The sequence below is a fragment of the Alosa alosa genome, chromosome 15 (genome assembly GCF_017589495.1).
Source record: "Alosa alosa isolate M-15738 ecotype Scorff River chromosome 15, AALO_Geno_1.1, whole genome shotgun sequence".
NCBI classification, from domain to species: Eukaryota; Metazoa; Chordata; class Actinopteri; order Clupeiformes; family Clupeidae; genus Alosa; species Alosa alosa.
Window position 1 is genome coordinate 23,458,407 of NC_063203.1, and position 22,512 is coordinate 23,480,918.

General features: G+C 44.0%; 1 protein-coding gene across 1 annotated transcript in view; it reads right to left on the reverse strand.

The window, feature by feature from the left end:
- Positions 1 to 3,249: 3,249 nt before the first annotated feature.
- The window catches only part of ptgir (prostaglandin I2 receptor), a 45,003-nt gene continuing 25,740 nt past the window's right edge, over positions 3,250 to 22,512 (reverse strand). Inside the window, exon 3 of the mRNA XM_048265607.1 lies at positions 3,250 to 7,289. Within this exon, the coding sequence (XP_048121564.1) occupies positions 7,002 to 7,289 (288 nt within the window). The 3' untranslated portion in view covers positions 3,250 to 7,001. The remainder of the gene's footprint in view (positions 7,290 to 22,512) is intronic.

A 22,512-nucleotide genomic window follows, 5' to 3' on the forward strand; every position in this document is an offset into this window, starting at 1 on the left:
TTTGTTTTTATTGATGAAAGGGTCAATACTGCGTTCCACATTGCTTCCGCCTGAAGAGAGGCAGCAGCGGACATCTGGAGGATGGTGCCATTAGTCGCCGCACGCTGGCTAATTAAATACTTAACCCGACCATATGGCCATAGGTTAATGTACACAGTCGCTCTGGGCTCCTGCGTCCATGCTTCCAATCCAATCTCTGATGACTCCTGGGGGAGCACCTAAGGTCGTCCTGTGTCTCCTGATTGTCTCGAACCCAGTGACTCCTGTCTAGAGAGGCCTGTACAGTAACAGGACGCACCATCAACTCTGTGGCATTGGATACTTAGTCTTAGACCCTGTACACATGTACCCGGATATTTTTTAAAGCTGAATTTTTTTTTATGCGTTTGGGCCTTTTGTTTGCATGTAAACGGTGTTTTAGCTCACTCAAAACTGATATTTTTATAAACGCTTTGTAAAGTGAAGATTTTCTTAAACATCGGTTTCCTTGGATCCGTGGACATGCAAAACAGAGATTTTTTATAAATGATGACATGAATGTCTGGGGATAACTTGGTGTACTGACTTCCAGTCAGTAGGCTGTACCAGAGGGGGATAAAGGGGAGCAGTAATTAAGGATCTTTGGCTATACCCTCCTGGACTTTTCACGTTTTGTAGCTTACTGTAACGTGTTATTTAATAGCAATTCAACCTTGTCGTCCGTCCATACCTAAGAATCGCATTCCGATTTCGTTTTTTTTTTGCCACCTACAGTACTGACCTGTCATGAAAGTTTGAACACATAGACAGACAATAGTTTGCAATTGTTGTGTTCTCGTGTGTACAGAGATTTAAAAAAAAAAAAAAAAAAAAAAAAAAAAAACAACTAATGTCGTGTGGACGGAATGAAAACAAATAAAAACATGTAACATATCTGAGTACGTGTGAACAGGCCATTAGTTGAGAGTCCACAGAGGGGTGCTGACGAATGCGGAGTGATATATAGCTCCTGAGGAGAGGACACATGGCAGCGTGAGGGAGAGAGAGAGATTTGAGAGTAATTGTTTCAGGGGAGAGCATGAAAGCATGACTCAGCTTCTCAGTGCTGTTTAGCTACAGCTCAGTTCCTGTAAACACAGTTGACCTCCTTTTGCTCTTATTGGTAAACATAGTTGGCTCTTAAAACTAGTTTAGAAGCACCCTCCTCTCTTCAGCATATCTGGTGGTGTTGCACATCTGTTATCAAATCAAGTCCTGGCCGAGTTGGGTTGATTGGGACGACGTAATGTGCTTTTGCTTGGCAAAAAGACAAGACAAGGAACCGAAAGAAAATAGAAACGGGGCGTCTGACAAAAGTTTGTTGCACTGCACCGCGCTGCACAGCACTGTGTTGCATCGCATCCAGTTATAGGACATTCCAATTCAAGTTTGTAATCAAACTGATTTTGTCACTAACACTCACTCACATCGCATGCAGTTAGCACAGAGTGTCACACAGAATGGATGGCGAAACGCGTCTGTACTCAAGGGCATGGTGCAATAAATCCTTTTAAAAAGTAACATACAAGAGAGTGCGGTTTCCTCCACTTCCAGATTGACATTTTTAACTCGCACCCAAAATACTTCAATAAGTATGTGAGTGAGCGCGCCTGTATTGCTGAAACTTACAGAGAATGGATACCTTCAAGAGCCCTGTGAAGATGCCGGCTTGCAAGTAGTTGACCTACCGAAGTTAACTAAAACAACAAGAACATTGACTCGAAACAGCCCTCTCAAATTGATGTTAAATTGGGTCATCTCCTTTCCCTGGCCATCTCATCATTATTGATTATCTCATTTCCCTGATAAAATCACTAACAAATCACTAACTAACATCATAATCTTCACTTCCCATAAGTCTGCTGTAATGAAGAGGGGGGAAAAGTGGCCAAATCAACAGACCCTACTGTAGTTTTAGGCTTTAAACCACGTCATCCTGACAGTAACATTACCTTAGTTGAGCCTTATTGTGTCTGTCTAAGCATATTGTTGTCAATCATTTCATGCAGTGCATTTAATATTGTAACCTCTGGGAGAAACGAGAAATTACTCCAGCAAAGGAAAATGTGGTGAGACCATTGCCATTTCTTTAAGGTTGATGAAATATTTATGAATTGCAATCTTTTTTGTTTACTAGAATGGCAAATTAGTGGACATTTGGGGTGAAAATGTAAGTGCTTTTACTGTAAAAATTAGTACTCTACAGATGCAGTGCAACACTTGATATACTCCATTGCGACAATAGAATTAACTCTGCTTGATAAAGTAGCACGTCCGTCTGATGTTGTATTTGGTGATTGTGATGTGTATAGCAGAATAGCACGTAGTGCAATGACAGTGATACAAGATGGAAGCGCATGTTTGTAGGAGGCAACTGTGACCTGTATTGCTCTCTGTTAGATGGGAAACTTTAGCTTGATCCTTCTATTCTCAATATATGCAGGATGTTATGATTTCTGGTTCACTGTTAACCTGCAACCCTGAATCAATCAACCATGCCTCAAAGAAAGCAGTAATAGCTCATTAAGAAAGAGATGACAATTTGACACAGTCTTCTTTTCTTTATCAGTAATTTGGGATATCTGAGTCTCCCAGCTGCAAAATAAGTGCATGATGAATTACTGAATTCAGAATTCATGTTCCAGGGCCTAGGCACAATCTAAACAAATCAGATAGATCCAGTGGATGCTAGTTAGCTCTGAAAAGATTGTGAAACAGACAGAGAACACTGAACAGATTGTGTTTCTGACATGCTTGTGGTTCACGTGAGCTAGATGTTGGTCCATTGCCACTGATAATTACTGATGATTATTGAGCTCTGCAAAACAATTCAACTCATAATTGAGTATTTATTTGATTTGATCCATCTCCAGGACCCGGTGGCCAACCACAGCTGAATGTCCCTACTCTGTCAATATTTACGAGTTAGCAACCACATCCACCATAATTGTGTAATCCACAGTCATTGTGTGAGAATGCATTTTGTCCCCAAAAGCTGTCATAGTTTTGTAGCCTATTCGTATTGTCATCTGCACAACTAGGACAGCAAGAAAGGCCACAACAAACCTGAGTTCCTGTTTATCTGGAAGTTTTCTTTTGGCTGCCCTTTTTAAATAAGTCAGAAGACAAGACTTTTGTAACATGGATACTTAAGTGTCTAGTTCTTCTCTACGGTGAATGTATTTAGGTTTTTATGATGAAGCAGTCAGGAGGCATTCAGCAATGTTCTACAATGGTGGGAACATTTATTCACAGAGTCAGAAAGTTGTAACATTTGCACAAGTACGCCAGTGTTTTGACACTATAATCAACTCCAAAATACACATTAATCAGAAAAGAATTATTAATAAACAGTCACTGTTCTATGAACTGCAAGGCATTTTATAGAGTTGTATCTCTGACCTTTGCAAATTATCCTGGACGATATTTGACATAATGGTGTTGATTTTTGAGCAAGAAAAATATCTGGGGAATTGTAGACTACAAGAAAACATGCTTTTTCTTCTCCGCCTTGGTCTGGAAATAATTTTTCACTGCCATTGGTCCACAGAATAACAAAAAGATAGACTCACCCAATGGCATACTGAATGCAGTTGAAAATACATTTGTGAGTATGCATTTGTTTTGAAATGTTGAAAGACCAAAAACATTGATATGATTGTGTCTATAGAGTGTCTCTCACTCCATACAGTTCAGTTATGGCGCAAGGTTCTCCATAAACTGCAGGGAATGTATCCCATCTGGGTGCTGAAACATGTGACCGTGGGGTGAGTTGATAGATGACACTACAGTAGCAGGATCCAGATCGTTTATTTGGACAAATCTTCTCAGGACACATTTGTCTTCTCCTTGCCTTTTGAACACAGCTATTTATTTATTTAAAGATCTGCGAAGGCATGTGCAATCAATCTCGGAGCTCGCATCAGTGTCGCCATTAAAAACAGCGCTAACCGGTGGTCTCGATCAAGAGAGAGAGAGTGCGAGTAAGGAGGAATGATCAGACTGCTCCGGAGAGAAAATAAAGTACAGACTCTACAATGTGTACAGTGTGTTTAATGAGGAAAACCCACTGTCCTGCCAAATCACATCAGTTTACCTAAAACAGATACACCTAGCCGCCGCTGGATTAGTACTGCTAATCCCTCTTTATGACCTGTTTATTTGTTCAGACACTAAAGCAACAAGCTAACTGCTCTACCTGCCAGAGAATGCCCCTTAATGGAGCTGAAGTCATAGCGCTGGTCACCAGGTCGGCCATGTTCAGCTTCAGCGCACACTAGCGACGGGCACTAAGTAACATCATGCAGAGTCCTAAACTAATGTCAGCACAGTCACCACAGCACACTGCACACAGACAGAAGCTCACAAGTTATCATGACAAGCACATGGCACCACATGGGCTACACAAACAGACACAAATCACAACATGTAGCGTTTGAAGGGATGGAAGGCTATAAGTGCTTCACATCTATGGGCCCTCATTTGAATGCAGGGCAACGTGCAAAGTCAGTCTGTGAACAAAGTTCTTGTGCATGAACTAACAACATGATTTGGCTTTTAGCCGTTTCACTCTAGATGTTTGTGCTTCGGATCTTTCTCGTGGTATTAAATTTGCAATTTTGCGTAGTTATTAAGCAAACTTTATTCGACTTTAGACTTAGCACTTTGCCCCGCATTTAATTAGAGCCCTATGTATTAAATTAAACGTATCTAAATGTTAGGGGACCTGAACTGCTGATACACCATATCTCAAATCTATGTGCTTGTTTGTCTGTCTGTCAAGCTGCCTTCAGATTATACTGCAATATAACCTATTCTCACCTCTTGCCTTCAGATTATACTGCAATATAACCTATTCTCACATCTTGCCTGGTGGTATGGACCCTAGTTTAATTACTTTTGTCCCTGTCACCATTCTGTTTCTTTGTTCTGTTAGCAAAACAGCCACATGGCTTGGATTGGAATCTACCAGTTGTTTCTAAATCTGGCGCCTAAACCCCCAATATCCCGTCCAAACTATGTGCATTGGTAAAGCTATGACGGAAAAAATAGAGATTTCTTCTATTAATCACTTTGAAGAAACAGTCCGACATGCAGGGCCCTCTGTGACCTCAGGGTGACTGTAATGGAGTGGTGACATTCACCTTTCCATGTATCACTCTGGCAGATTGGAATTTAAAATGTTCTGTTTAGTTTGTTTCCAGACTACCAGATGGAACAAAAAAAAGCTAAAACCTAATCTGTCAGCTGCAGAAGGCTAACAGTAATCTCTGAAGAACATGCACATAGGTCTCTGTTAGTCATGTTTAGCTGTGGTCGTTTGAGTGACAGCTGCTTATGTGGACTTTTGACACACACACATGTGTGTGTCAATGATCATATGGATGACATATAGTTTTCTTACAATCCAGTCACAAGAGTCATAGCACAGGGAATCACATCACTAAAGCATACATTTTAAATAATAATAATAATAATAAAAAAAACTTCTAAAAGACAATTGCACAATATGGGCTCCAATTTAAATAACAAAGTGAAAAGTCAGAGCAAAGTGTCTCGAGCATAAACTTAAGTTATTATGTGGGATGTGAGGGCATGAAGCTGACCCATCAATATTTGCATTTAGGATCTTGCTTGTTTTTTTTTTTTTTTTTTTTTCATGTCAAAATTTAGCAATTTTTAGAAACAAAATGAGACAGAATAAAAACAACTGTGTTTCATTTCATCCAGCTTGCCGCAGTATAATTTTTCAGGACTAAACTTTCTTTTACAGTGCAGGAAAAGCAAATGCCGCCAAGCAACATCCTCACAACTAGTGGTAAAAATACAGTTACATTAATGTTTTGTTTGTTTGCTTGTTTTTTATCAGTGGACTCACTCTTTGAAAACAGTTTGAACATGGCATTGCTTTTAAATAACTTTGATCTCTCTTTCTATTCACACACAATGGACTGAACCATGAAATGCATTCTGATACACACATATTCACTTTTGCCAAGTTTGGTCTGTAAACAGCTCAGAGCATACACTGTCTGGTATGGTCAACCTGAAGATGAGTAGGTGTTCTTTGGGAGTGCGGTCATATGTCATTAGATTGTCCCTAACCAAGGATTCTATTTGATGTCATGTACTTGCATGATGTCAATGTGAGTTCTAGATCTGCACAGTGGAATTCTAGAATGACGTGCCAAAAATCCCAAATGGTCCACATTTGTATTTGGTGTTGAGAGCACCACACTCTGAAGCAGGTGAGGTGGTAGTCTGGGCCAGTCGCCAGGTCAGCAAGCAACCGACAGTTACTGCAGTTTGACCAGCAAAAAATCCTCAACCTTCTTCCTGTAATTTTACACACGCACACGCACACACACACACACATACAGTGTTATGCACTGCGAGCGAAAGCTTGCGTGTCGGCCCCAACCATGTTAGTTCAAGGATGGCTGATACACTCTGGCCAGTCAGACGATGCTGTTTGAAAGCTCTGGACCTTTGGCCCTGTCAGAAGACCTCTCTCCACAGTCCTTTGTGTCCCTGGGAGTTTGGATTAATTCCTGGGCTTCCCAAGGAGTAGATCTTTTAGTTGTTTGAGGACATGGGAATCAGTCGTTTTTTGAATCAGACTACAAAACCAATGAATGATTAGCAGTGCATCTCATCAGTGCATTCAGTACAAAGGTTAGCAACCTTGTTCTGCAGCCCTAAAAACAGTAGTAGTAATATGCAACCGTGCCCTTTGGCCTTTGGTCCATGTCTGGGGCCTTTTGTTCTCACTATACATTCCTTGTCATTTAGTCCAGAATCACAGAATCTGTTTTGTTTTGGATAGGTCAAGATGCCACAGGTGGCACCAGCACATTCACTGGTCCTCATCTACATGCCCTGGGCCCATTTAGGGAGAATTTCTAAAATGGCTGCCAGTAGCAGTTTGTAGGTGTCACCTGTCCCCTTTGAACCTTGTCCCCTGACCTGGGTGTCTTCTGCCCTCACTGCTGGGGGAGGCTGGCATAGGCTTTGGCCTGCAGGGCGGCGCCGATGGGTGCGCTGGCCTCGCTGACCTCCAGGGGCAGCGACAGGGCGGTGTGCGCGGTGGCCTTGACGGCGTTGCCGGGGAAACGGCAGCGCAGCAGCTGCCGCAAGTGGCGGAAGACGGCCTTGCGGAAGAGGATGAAGATCCACGGGTCCACGATGGGGTTGAGCGCCGAGAAGCGGAAGGAGATCAAGTTGAGGTTGTCGTTGCCGGTCGGCGAGATGGCGCTGACGTAGCCACAGATCTGTGAGGGAGGGACATAGCAGCACAGAGAGACCCAGAATGGTTAGGTTCAACAGACTGATGAAAAGAGACACAGAGAATGGTTAGATTTCAACAGACTGATGAAAAGAGACACAAGATGAAGGTTGAAGTGAAGAGATGTGTGACAAATGCTACAACAAACGCGGGCAAAGGGACACATCGTACGAGGCAGCAAAACTGTCACAAACGGAGAACTTGGTTCTAGATTTTAAATTGGTTTGCACCATTTTACAGCACTTCTGTGTAAACGTAACTTTGACATCATGTAACATGTGACCTTGACATCATGACAGCATGGGTGATTTTATACTAGGAGGCAGGGAAAACTGCCTTAATATGTTATAATGTTCAGAGTTTTGAATTGCAATCAAGAGTTTTCAGTAAGGAACAGGAGCATAGTTATCAGTGGGGGAGCTGAAGAGTTTTCAGTAAGGAACAGGAACATAGTTATCAGTGGGGGAGCTGAAGAGTTTTCAGTAAGGAACAGGAACATAATTATCAGTGGGGGAGCTGAAGAGGCTCTGTTCCTGGAGTCTGCAGAGGGTGGATGAAGTGCTGGGGTGGGAGATGAACAGGGACACATGATACGCATGGAGAGAGCTCTTAAATCGCTGAGTCCTCAAGGGGACATACAGTACTGCAAAAGACAGAAACACCATGCCCACAGACCCAGGCTGTTTGGGAGGGGGACCACTCGGTACTGATACAGCGACTACTCCCCAGCGACTACACTCCAAACGCTGCCATTGTGCGCCTGTGTCCCTCGCATGGTCTTCCTAACAATTCAATTCAATTCCACTTTATTTCACCATGTATACAGATACTAGGAATTTGATTTGGTCTTCTCCATGCAGGCAACACACAGTAAAACAGAAAGTCAAAAAACAAAGACAAAAACACGATACAAGGACAAACAGAACCATTATGAGCAATAAATTAATAGGCATGTAGATAGTGCTGTGTTAAATAAAAAATAAAGTGCAATGAAGTCCAAGTTTAAGAGTTATTTAGGAGGGCTATTGCTTGGGGGAAAAACTGTGGCGGTGGCGTGATGGTGCATGTTGATGCAGACCGTAAGGGAGGATGTTAGCACACTCTCAATCCAGCCACCATTTAGGCTGTTAGGCTAGAATTAGAGCTTTCCTCCTCAAAAATCTGCTCTTTTTTTACCAGTTATTAACAACAAGGAAAATGTTCTTTCACCAACTCAGGCCAAGTTCTTACATCTCCGGGTCTGTCATCAGCGCCCAATGGTCGGCCGGCGAGAGGCAATTCCCCAGGCCGGCAATTTCCTAACAGAGACTTTTTAAACAGCCGCTCTCGCAATTAAGGAAACATACACACACACACACTTGCCGGGTGTTGTTTCTGGGTTGCTACGAGATCTGGAGGATGATGAATGACAGAAGGCTGGGATGTGACACACTCACACACAAACACTCACGGGCAGCAGGGTAGGGTGAGAGTGGACGAGCTCTGGCACATATAAAGAACATGGCACCTCCGGAGTGTTTTTTTCTGACCTAGAGAGAATGACCTTGCCCTCCTGCCTCATACAGAAAGACTTTGCCGTCCCACCCTGTGGTTACCAGAGTGTCAACGACAGAGAAGACACTGAACATGTGCTACGCAATTAAAAGCCGTTTTCTGGCAATATATATATCGTTTTTGTCTGGAAGTTTGTGTCTGTTTTTGGTCTTACGCAAAACACGCCATACTGTCACAGGCATTAGCGGAATGGTAATCGAGAGAATTCCAGGTCGACTAGTAACGTTTTTGAGGTTGGACTGATTACTGTGACCTTGGACATGGACATCACTGTTAGTATAAATTCTTCCAGCAGCCTGGACGGTGCGATTGCAGACCCTCTCTCTCACTCCCTGGGGCCCCTCCCCACAGCCCTGGTAATAATGTGGTGATCACTATGATGACCTGACATACAGGTATGAAATGGGTACAGACCACTGAAGACTTTAGATTAGTGGCCATGGCATGTTTTAAGTAGCCCTGGACTTCCCCCGAGGGAAGCCGTGGGAAGTTGAAATGTTCCAGTAATATTTCGTGCCCTACTCCACCCCTGGTGACGGAAGTTTTTGGTGCAGAGTGGTGTTATTGTAAAGGGCATGTTTCCCATATGACATTTGCAAATGTGTGAGCTTAGTCAGAATGTGCAATAAAAAAAAAAAAATATGTCAACGAAAACATAATTATGGCCTACATAAAACATAATATGTTTCATAATAAACATAACATTTAATAATACGTTTTATGTATGACCTAACCTGCTCTTTGAAGGCCATTATGCCATTTCAGTATGAAACCCAATACGCAAACCACTGATTGTATATGCAAGATAATGACCACACATTTGTTATGCAAGTAGTTTACATGGCAAGTGTAATTCCTGTATGTTTTTACAGGCTTTTTCCCCATTTGAGCACCCAGGCAACACTTGATTGGTCCAAGCCAGAGCTCGAGTAGAGCCAATGGTTAGTCCTGACCAAAGATTCTAGAACAGAGCAAAGCTCTAGAATCTTTGGTCCTGACTGAGAGTCAGCAGTCCTGACTTAGCACCACATACACAAGACAAAGATATTTACGGACATGGAAGACCAGAGAGCATGCTGGGATATCCCAGAGGAGACGTGGTGTGTTTTAAAGTAAACCCACAGACTAATTCTATAACGTGCTTAATATTATACATGGTGTATGACATGAGTCATCTTATCTCAGTGAAAGGAAAGCATTAGGCAAGCTTATTAAACAGTTTGACACAAATTACTACTAAATGACTCTTGACTACGTGGCCTGATCTTAAGGGCATGTGGTGAAAACAAATGCTTTAACATTTACACAACACAAGTTGGCAAACTCCAATCCCAAGATGCATGACATAAGGACTCAAGGTCTCTAGCATAGAAGCAGGGGATGACGTATAAGTAAGGGATAATGTATAGAAGGCCGGTCATTATTGGGACAACTAGATGTACCGCAGAACGGTACAAAATATAACCGCCGCACATTCCAGCACATTTTTTCCACAAAAATAAATCATGCTGAAAGGCATATATAATTCTAACTGTCTCACTAAATTGCATTATGCACACTCAATTCTCACTGGTATCTGCTAGACAACAAGTACCAAAACATGATTAGTTAATAGATTTCACATGTAAAATTAATTTTATACAATCCCAGCTCCATGTTGCCTGTTCATAATTCTGAGAAATTCTTGAATTGTGTGCATGTGTGCGTGCACATCTTTATGTTTATGTGTGTGTGTGTGTGTGGGTGTGTGCGTGCTTGTGTGTGTGCCTGCGTATGTGCCTGTGTTTGTGCATGTGCATGCATGCGTACATATGTGTCATACGTATGATTACTGTGAATGTATGTGTGTGCGTGTGTATCTGTTTATGCACATGTGTGCATATGGAATGGGTTAACATGACCCCTGGAGGCAAACATACGCAAAAAATTGGTCATCCTAGGCCCTACGGTTCTCAAGATATTCACAGAAAACTCTGTTGGTGTACGGTCACTAAATGTACACATAAATTATTTTATTGTAAGGCCCCCCATGAACGAAAGTTCAGGAAACTTGGCATGCATTCAGAGGGTCTCATATTTCGTCAATTTCGTCACCATGTCATCCAGAATATTGTATGAAAACACCTAATTTTTTTGCTTTTAATTTTTAACTAGGTTATAAAATAAATGGTAATGGGATGGGTTGACATGGCCCCTCAAGACCAACATACAAAAAAAGGTGGTCCTCCCTAGGCCCTGCGGTTCTCGAAATATTCACCTAAACTGACTCCTACAGGCCAGTTGGTGTATAGTAACATAAATTAATTTATTGTGTGGCCCCCCATGAACGGAATTCCACGAAACTTGGTGTGCATTCAGAGGGTGTCATAATGATCCTACACTTGCAATTTCGTGCAGTTTTGACTATGTTAGGTCACAGATACCTGCAATTACAACACCTCATTTTTATTTTGTGATTAACTGGTGGCATACATGAAATGAGTGGTTATGGAATGGGTTGACATGGCCCCTTGAGATCAACATACAAAAAAAAAAGGTGGTCCTCCTAAACCCTACGGTCCTCGAGATATTCACAGAAAACTGTGTCTGCCCTACCCTCCTTTCGGGGGTCCAGTCCAGCGGGGGCTACAGATCAAAACGAAAAATTATGGTTCCATGCTATCCATGTGGGGTTACATGCCCACCAAGTTTCGTGTACCCCGGTCTTTCAGTGTACCGTTTCATCGTGGCTTTTGGTGAGAAACAAATAGTTCGACAACAGCACACGCTGAACTTGAATCAAACATTCTTTAGAACACAGCTGATCAACCGTCTGCTTTCACTTTTGAATGAAGTTCCAGTCCTTGCATAGTGATATGAAAGACGTGAAATAGAAGCACATTTTCCTTGACAGCGGTCTGTTATACTTAGCAACGGTCTGTTATTGAGAATTAGCAGACCACCGAACGTTGGGAAGGCCTATTCAAGTGAATGGAACATTCTGTAGCATTATAAAGAGCCGTGTAATAATGCATTGTATTAAACAGGACACAGCCATCGGATATCATGGTTATGGTTATGGATTTGGCAGACGCCTTTTTATTACTGGGAAAATAAGTCCCGACAGGGCGAACCGGACCCCGACGCGCAGCGGAGGTCTTGTTCCATATCAAACGTGACCCTGCCTCCACCGTACTATAGACAGTGCTTTATGTATGCAGTTCTTACACGTGCTACAAGCATGTACACCATATACAACCCAGGATGTGCGCCAGCGTGTGTTTGTGTGTGCGTATGTCTGTGTTTTTGTGTGTGTGTGTGTGTGTGTGTGTGTGTGTGTGTGTGTGCACATGCCCAGGAGCAGCATGCTAATGAATGTGTATCTATAAATTGCAATGAGTGTGTGTGTGTGTGTGTGTGTGTCTATGACAGGGCTTCTTTATGCCCCAGCGTTGACACACTCATTAGCCTCTGTGTCTGTCATTTGTCCAGCTGTTTACCCTCACCTGTCAGCAGTGCACTGTTTATCGCCCCTGCTGGCACGCGCCACAGGCTACCGCGCCACTGTTTGTTTCTCTCCCGCCTGCCCTGCCAGTGGTCCAGCACGCAGACCCACTGGCCAGGTTCAGCGCCGGACCTGGCACTGATGCGGCATTTGGCCCCGGGGCAAAAAAAAAAAAAACTGGGACCATGATTCTTTCCACAGTTCAGAGCAGTGTGATGTTAGAGGGGAATTTACCAGCATCCTGTGCAGTTACCGGTCAGAGGGCAAACATGACCCGGTTCTGCAGAAAGTACGTCACCACCACCACACTACCACAGAGGAGGTGGGGGTGCAGGGGGGCGTGTGTGTTATGAAAAACAAGAGCTGGACGCACTGAAAACTGGAAACCCATGGGAAGGTTCTGCACAGCGTGCAACAGATATAGCCCCATATCAGGCCCAACACTCCGTTCAGTCATGGCCATGACTAAATTAGGAAGTCATGTAGCACCTTCACAAGCTATCTGACAACCATGTCATCCTTTCCTCTTCACGGACGCCAAGATGAAAAAAAAAACGGAGGGAGATAACAGAGAGGATTAAAAGAACACAGCTCCGTGGTTTATTTATGTCCCTGTGATAATTGTCATCGAACTAGACCAGGCTATTGAGCCAAAGGCCATAGATCATGTGACTGTGTTTTGGCTGGACTGGAAAGAGCTACCCTAACATTTACATTACATGGAGTTATTTAACAGAGCCTTCCTCATCCACAGCATTAAGTGTGGAAAAACATCCCATCAGCAGCACTCTCAAGGACCAACACTTGACCCTCAAAACAACACCAGTTTTATCAGTGCCTCTGCAGAAGCACTATGCAAACTCAGGGCAACTGATTGGGCTAGAACTGGCCAAGTCTTCTGCTAGTGCTATTATAAATCTGTACAAATATGGCAATATGGCAGTGGGACAGTCATACTGTAAGTCATGGTGCTTTGTAAAACGGCACTGACCTGATTTGTTTTTATTTATTAAATCTTCATCAGTAGGACGTAGCACGTGCACTGATTCTGCAGCAGAATCATGTTAGTTGCCGAGAGTAACCGACACACACACACACAGAGCGTGGCTCTGATATTTCAGTCCCAGCTGCTGACGTTAGTATCATTCTTCACTTTATTTAGTGCTTCGTCAGCTATGTGCAGGTTGCACGTGCTACAAGTAAAGTACTGCCAGCACCAGTACCTGTACCTGTAAATCCTACCAACATTGCTGAATAAGCAAGCCCTGTGTCCTGGTGTGGCAAGTAAGCAAAAAGACCCGTAAGTAAGGGACATCGGCTGCCGGGGGGTCCCGATATACAGAATCAATAGCCCGTCAGCCAACCAGAACATGTTTACTACTTAACATGTATGAGTTAATGTGGCCCTGATGGGACACAGATGGAGGACAAGTGTTTCTGAGAGTCCACTAGGAATACTGCTGTCACAGTCTCCCCCACAACTTTCTATTTCTGTGCAGTACTTGCTAATTCAGTGCAGCCTTTGTCATCCTTATGCGTGCAAAACAAACGCATAAAATAGATAAAACTGGCTCACTGCAAGATATTCCTCTGCAGAAACTGTTATTGTTATTGTCCACAAAGCAACAGCAACGTTATGAGCATGCAGAAATAAGACAGAGACAGACAGACCCCTTAGCGTGACCGATTAGAAAGAGAGGGAGATGTCTAAAGCGTGAAGTCACATAATATGGCATCAGGAGTAGATTTGTGCAATAGTTCCAGCCGCCATTTCAATATTCCCCTGTAACTTTAACCATCTTGTGGGATGCCCATCGGGCCTCTCTGCGGTCTGTGGATGGCCAGGCTGTGCCCGTCGCATGCCTTCCTCTGTGGAACACATCTGGAGGACTTCACCTGCCGTCTCCGTCCCGCCAGTCATGCCATGTGGCCAAAACAGCCGCCAACTGAGCCATCACGTTCTTCACGTTGATCACGCATACCTCACACCTCCCAGTCCCCCCTTGCTCTCTGTTTCCCTCTCCTTATATATAATGACTCTTAATGTTTGTCATCTACTGCTGCAAGTGGAGCTGAAACCCACCAATAGATGAACCAAGAACCCCCCTCTCTCTCTCTTCCTCTCTCCCTCTGTTTCTCTCTCTCTCCCTCTCTTTCTATCCCCTTTACCACCTCCTCATATGGGCCTGGTGTGGTGTTCTCTCCCGACAGCAGGGCACAAATCACGCGTCCAGGGCCCAGGGGAGCAAGCGCCTCTCGGCCTAACAGACAGGTAAACACATTTAACCCTTAAAGGAGTACCGTCACACCGGTGTGACGGGAATGTTGGGAAATTAACATTCTAAAGAATATCTGGGTTCATTGAATTCAACATAGAATTTTAGAACCTTCAATTGTTGCAGAACTTAGAATGTTCAAAAACCTACACCTTTAAGGGTTAAGAGCAACAGCCACTGGAGCTGTCCACTGTCTATCAGTCTCACCTAGCCGTCCAGGGAGGGCAAGCTGCACACACTTACACACACAGATACAAAGATACACACAGAGAAGATACACACTTTTTAGACACACACACACACTTTCAAACTTGCACTTTTAAGAACAGACACACTTTTGGAATCTGAACACATCCTGCATTTGTTAAATGTTCCGTTAAATGTTTTTGCCAGTAAAGCTCATTCATTTTAAAATAGTTAGAGAGCACATAGTTGGTGTCCTGCACTTGTACTTCTGTGGAAGACTTCTGGCATGGCTGCTATGCTGAAGCAAGCCTAGCCTTGGCAAGAGCTTCCCCCATGTTTGGGGAAGTCGGGAAGTGATGGAGCTCGGCGCCGGGTGGTGGCTGATTAGGTGGAAGTGTTTCAGTAAATGGGAGGAGCTGGTGACTGTGGTCACCTGAGGAATCGGCTTTGGCTCGGTGGGCTGGAAAAACTGACCGCGTGTACGCTGTGTGCTGCGGTGCTGGATGAGGGGTTAGATCGGGCAGAGACGGAGAGACAGAGCTGGGTGCTCTTATTTGTCACACGGTCAAACAGAAGAAAGACCATGGAAAAAGGTGTGTGAAATATCACCCGAGTGTTTGAGGATGTCGCCAAATGGAATCCCAGATAACAGCTGTGTGTGTTTGGACAAGGTCAGACATGCCAGATCCACTGTCAACCTGGCCCACAATCTCTTGCTATCCAGTATAGGCTCAATGCCTTTTCTCAATAGTCTCTGACCAGTCCCCAGAACTTCATCAGGGATAAGTGATTACCACACTGAAACTATAGATTGATCCTTCATTGATGCCGTGAGAGGTCAGTTTAAAGTCACAACATCTGGGGTCGTGCCCTTCTATGAAGTGGTCCAATATTGTGGCCACCCACGGGCTGGTTATAATAATAACGCAGACCTGATGACCCCTACCCAGAGAAAGAGAAATCCCATAGATCGCTATGATCCCATAGATCTCTGCTAGCAGTCAATTACTCCCTATTGGCAGATCAGATAATGGTTTTGTCTCTCAATAGATTGGCTGGCCATCCATGGCAACCTGCACGAAAACAAGAGGAACTGGAAGAATGATGGTGGCTATGAACTGCACATTACCATAGAATCCACTATGATTCCTGTCTTAGTCTTTTGTTCTGGACTTGTGTGACAATGTTAATGAATGAATAGGTGATTTTGTGTGTACTGTATGTGGCATGTGTGTGTGTGTGTGTTTTAGTTTGTTTATTTGTTTGCATCTCGGTAGAGTCACAAGAGTCACCCTTTTGACATGTATATGATGTGTTAACTGTAGCTTCATACTTTGGAACACATCACGGTCATAATGAAAGTGCTCAGTCATCAGCCACTCATCTAAGTCTCTGTTTTACACGTGTGTGTTTAACCCCCTTTCTCTTAGTTCTCGGTACCCAGACGGTATGGTCTGTGGTTTCATGACCCATATCTAATGTTTATAGTAGGGTTGCCGCATCACAACATGCCTTCATTGTAGCAACATGTCAGGCATGTAGAGGACAGAGTATACTTGGAAGGCCTTGCGTTGGCGAATTTACCAGAAATTCCTATCAAGTGATGGGACACGAGGGTTTCGCGTTACGCAAAACAGAATAATGACTGGAAACTATTTCCAGGTTTGGACACAGATGAATAATAAACTGATGGTGTTTGTTCTTGTACGTTTGTCTCTGAGAGATTTCTCTCTCTCTCCCACTCACTGATGGTGTGTGTTCTTGTCTCTGAGAGATTTCTCTCTCTCCCACTCACTGGTTCTCTGTTTCTGGCCCATCGTATGTCACAACTAATATCACATTCTCTGTCCCACATCTGACATAGAAACTCAAAGCCCACTCCTCTTGTCTTGCCATATTTCTTTTTTCCTGTCTATAATACTGTAGTCACGCTATCTCTCCCTCTTTCTCTCTCACACACACACACACACACACACACACACACGCACGTACACGCACGCACAGACACACACACACACACGTGTTCTAATGAACTGTAATGGATTTTACAGAGTACTGCGGAGGCATGAATCCTCTACATCTGCCCACAGATATCCCAAGGTCCCTACACTAATAACAAAACAACGATTACTACTATTCCGAGGCTTAGTCGAGATGATGCTGTTCTTAACTTATTAAAACAGGCCAAAGGCTTTGAGCATGTGAGTCAGACCACCATGAGACCATGACCAATTTGAGGATGGTGAAATTGCATTGATTAAATTAATTGCTGTATGTAGCCCTAATATTTGTTTAACCATTTCCTATATGGTACTGTATATTTTCAAGGAAACTAGTGGTATATAATAAAACATATAAATATACTTTAAATATATATTTAGAAGTAAATATCTGAATGGTGTATAATCACATGCATCTGTTTAAAAAAAAAAAAAAAAAAAGAACACTTGGAACAAAAACACTTGGAATGCATTTTTAGGGAGCCAGGATGCCAGAGAGTGTTGCACTGTGGAGCCAGACGGGCATCTCGAAAGAGTCATGGAAGACTAATCAATAACACTTACTGTACACCCCCTGACCATGCACACACACACACACACACACACACACACACACACACATACATACACACACAACCACAGACCCTTCTTTCCTCTCAAGAACAAAACATGATCAGGTCTCACTTAGGCTAGGGTGCTGGCACACACAAACACAAGTTTATCGGATGTAGATGCATTACCGCATTTGCTTCCTTTGCTAAAAGGGGGTCTGACTTGCACTCACACTGTAGACTCTAAAAGGGTAGTGTGTGTGTGTGTGAGAGAGAGAGAGAGAGAGAGAAAAAAAAATAGGATATAATAAAGAAAGGAAAAAAATTGAAACAGGAATTATAAGGTGATTGAGAGACATTAGGCGCTGGATAAACATTCACACACAGAACTTCTGGAGGAAGAGCTTATCTGGGATTACTCTCTTCCCGCTCATATCCTGAAGTCATTTGTTACAAAACTTAAGGGTGAAAACTGATCCCAGCACAGTGGTAATGCATCATACTGCATTCAAACCACAACACTTAAAATAGCTCGACATCATTTCAGGGGCACTATATGGGGAAAGCAAACCACTATTATTGATCATGCTGTCAGACTAGAGCTGTAGGGCTCCAGCAGTCTGCTTTGGACCGAGACGCAAGTCCACCGACCCCTCAGAAATGTATTTAATTTTATTTGTTTATCTATGTTTAGCTTGTGAGTGCTAATTTCCATCCGTTGTCCCTAGCCAGTTCTTTAAAAGACAGCCTAGAATAAAACAGCAAACAGAAATAAAACAAAAACAGTATAAGTGACTAGACAAGTGTGAGAGTGCCTCAGAGAAAGATCATTTATGCATCAGCATCTCTCAAGCAGTGACGTTAAACACGGTCTGAGACTCATCTGTACTGACAGTTATTTATTAGTTATGCATTAAGCTGACAAGTTTATCCAAAGCGACTTAAAGATCCCAACTGCAGGGGCCCTGGAGCAACCCGGGGTTAAGTGCCTTGCTCAAGGGCACAACAATGGCCGTTGGGAAACAAACCCACATTTTGTGTGGGCTACTACTTGCTAGCCCAGCTCCTTAGCCACTACATTAACACAACCCAACACTGGAGCAGAAGGTAAATATAAATATCAGACATCCAATCCAAAATTTTGAAAACATCTACCATCCACTAGCAGATTGTTGGTCAAATTCACCAGCCACTTAACATTACAATATTACTTTGTGTCTGAAATCTACCAGCCACTCTCAGTGGCTGTCTGCAAAGAGCATTCAGTTAACCCTTAAAGGTGTAGGTTTTTGAACATTCTAAGTTCCGCATCAATTGAAGGTTCTAAAATTCTATGTTGAATTCAATGAACCCAGATATTCTTTAGAACGTTAATTTCCCAACATTCCCGTCACACCGGTGTGACGGTACTCCTTAGTACTCTGATGAGGGGAGCCACCACAGACCATGACCACTTATCACTGCAGTACACTCTTGATGGCGTTTTGGGACCCCACTGTTGACTTCCAGGCAGTGCTGTCTTGCCTAACCCTGACCCTAACCCTTTTAAATTTCCTAAACCTTACCCTGACCCTGACCCTAGCGCCTTCCAGGCAGTGCTGCCTTGCTTGACCCTAACCCTGACCCTAACTCTAGTGCCTTCCAGGCAGCACTGCCTTGAAGTCGACGATGGAGGCCCAAAAGACCATATATCACTCAGATGATCAAGCACAAGTGTCCAAAACCTAGCTATTCTGTCACGGATATGCTTGAGATCTGTCGCCTACTTCTTTCATCCTTTTGGTAATACTAATCGTTTTACAAGTTTGCAATTTGTCTCTAATTTGTCAGCTGTCTTCAACCCATAACTCTGTTTGTGCAGCAAGTAGACATGTAATTACAGTTTTCCAAGTAAAATCATGTACTGATACGCTTGCTTGCTTCACTTCCTTAGATTGCTGTGTTTTGACTGGCAGAAAAGTATTCATGCCAAGACAAGGTGCTGATGTCAGAAGCCAACAGACTCTTGAGATGTTCTCCCAGTATTGTAGATGTGGGTGGTCAGCAAGATCAGCCCTTGTGAGTATGGAAGACAAAGAGGGTGAGAGGGAGAGAATGTTATTGCGACCACATCCACATCTACCTACAGCACAACATTGCTACGAGGAGTGTGTCCCTAGTTTCGCCTTAGTTTCAATTATGCAAGAGACTGCTGGGGGGTGGATTGAGAATGTATGGAGTGTGTCATTCATTTTGGCATTTGGCCTGTTTTTTCTTTAACGTTTGTGGGATAGTCATTTTTGGGGACCCATTTTTAAAAATGACAGACTATCGCGACCCAACTCGTGACTGTGGTAGTTAACAAACTAGATCCTAACGGAAAGCTGTTACCTTTCCTAAGCTATATAAGGTATAAGATAGGGGTATTACACAACATAAATTTTCACTAAGCTATGCTGGCGACCCAAAAAAAATCCCCTACGACCCACCTGTGTGTTGCGACCCAGTCTTTGGGAATCAATGGTCTAACTGCTATTCTCTACAGCAAACTAGTCCTGTCATCGTTGTTGTTCTTGGCAGCATTTCTCTCATTAGCCTTCAAACACACTCACACCAGTGCAGATGCATGGTGACACACACACTGTGGTAATTCACCCATTCAACTCCCACATGTCATGCTGAGGTTGACACATTATTTCTGCTTCTCATTCTCACTAACATGGCGGAACACTCCTCTGTGTGTGTGTGTGTGTGTGTGTGTGTTTGTTTGTGTGTTTTGAGTCATCTTTGCATTGACTATAACACGATGGCTGATCATCATCACCACCATTCCAATCCAGATTCCAGATGTGTTTTGGAGTCAGCATGTGCCTGGATGACTGTTCCGTCTCTCCCTTCCGATGCCTCCACCCGCACTCCTTCTTCGCCTCCGGACCGACCCCCGCAGCCAACCCACACACTCATTGATTACTCATCCGTGACCCACAGCTGCTCAAGTCTAAGAGATGATCAAACTGACCGGGTAGGTCCACGGAGCTCCTTGTAGAAAGGGAGGGAGATCTATTGAGTGTTGCAACATGCGGAAAGTCTATGAGCTATTTTTTTATTTTATTTTTTTGGAGTGGGAGTGCTTCGCCATACATCATGTGTCCGGTCGGCCTACTGTAGTTGCATCACTCTGGATGGGGACATCGGTTATCCTTGCTGGTAACAAGTGTCTCTTGATCATTTCAGGATGGTCTGTCTTTAAAAACAAACCAGCCATCTGGGTCCCACATAATCAATCATGGCCGCCGCCAGCTTTAAACACTCTGCTGCTGCTACCAGGAAGAGCCTGAAAGATGACAGATCGACTCATTATCCCCTGAAGCAGATAAAAGCAGAGAAGGAGACACATCGGTCCAACCAGACAGCACCATCTTTCCGTTCCAGCGTGATTGCACAACGTTTTGGTTCGAGGTCGCCACAGAAACGGGACTGCAGCAGTCAAGCCCTGTATGTCCCTCGGGGGAAACGCATAATTGGGAGGGAGTGGTGCGCCCGCGCCAGAAAATGGCTTCCAGAGGAAGGGAGGATAGAAGAGAGGGAACAAGCGGAAGAAGGGATGAGAAGGAGGAGGAGGGATGGCTGGGTAATTGTTGAGGCTTGGGGTTTGGCACCAATGTTACTGGCTTGTAGAGCCCAGCAGAACAGGATCCACACGCCACCACTCATCACACCAAACCCCGCTCTGTGGCTCATGGCAGCCTAGATAGAGAGAGCCCCAACTGCAGCCCAGATAGAGAGCCCCAACTGCAGCCCAGATAGAGAGCCCCAACTGCAGCCCAGATAGAGAGAGCCCCAACTGCAGCCCAGATAGAGAGAGCCCCAACTGCAGCCCAGATAGAGAGAGCCCCAACTGCAGCCCAGATAGAGAGAGCCCCAACTGCAGCCCAGATAGAGAGAGCCCCAACTGCAGCCCAGATAGAGAGAGCCCCAACTGCAGCCCAGATAGAGAGAGCCCCAACTGCAGCACTGCTGGAGGAGTTTCTGTTTGTTTTGTTTCACCTTTAGAATTGGCAACTCCTCGCCACTGGCACAGGTTAATTTGCCTGGCGGTTGTGCATGCAAGTGATACGATGAGGGCCGGGGAAGTTGTGCATCTCTGGGATCCATCAGGGTGGCACAGGGGGACAGGCCCCTACATGCCACCGGTCTCTCTCTGATGACTAACTGCTTTGTTGAGGTTCTTCCGACCCAGACTCTGAAGTCCACATCCCTGATTGTTGATTCCTGATGAGTTCTCCCCGCGTTTCTCTTGGCGAAGGAAAAGAGCGGTTTGAGGAGCTCTCTTATGTTGGTTTTGTGTGTTTTTGTTCCGTGATTGATGTTGTTGTTGCATGCTGTGTCTCTAGGGGCCACAAACAGAGGACCGCATGAGAGGCGTGGAGCAGCAGTGTGTTATTAAGGACGGTTATTGATACACATGGAGTTCATAAAGTGGCCCATGACTGACTAAACCTAGCTGGAGCAGAGTCCTGGTCTTTGGGGCCAGAGAGACTAACGTAAAGCAAGCTGGCTGATTGAAAAGCAGGACACAGTGAAGGATAGCCAGCTCGGAGCCAACAGGTCTCACTGCCAAACCAACAGATCGTAAAAGATGGGATCGGGCGAGGCTGCATCCTGGTGCTTTCCACTTCATTACTCTAAAGCCTCCATCATTTTTGTGCTGAGAAGACTGATAGGAACTTTTCATCCTGAGGGAGAACTTTTTTAGCTCAACCTCCCTGAGATCAATGAGGACAATGGAACCAGTTTGGTCAGAAGGTTCTCTTCAAGGGAGAACTTTTTTGTAGCTCAACCAATGAGAACAATGGAACCATTTTGGACGGAAGGTTCTCTGCGAGGGAAGTTTGTTCAAGGTAGGTGAGCAAATATGGTTATGTTTGTTTCCAGGCTACTGGTTAGATATGAAAAGCAATGAATTGTTTTTTTCCCCGCTGTACTTATTTGTATAGTACTGTATATTCACCAAATCCCTCAAAACGGTCATCAAAAACTGAATTTGCATTTGCCATGTTGAAGCTTGAAGACACGACTGGCCCCCAGCCAGACAACACATAAGACATGCCCAGTTCCTATTTGAGATAAGAACTTTCAGACCTGTGCTGCATTCACAAAGCTAAATACACACAAATCA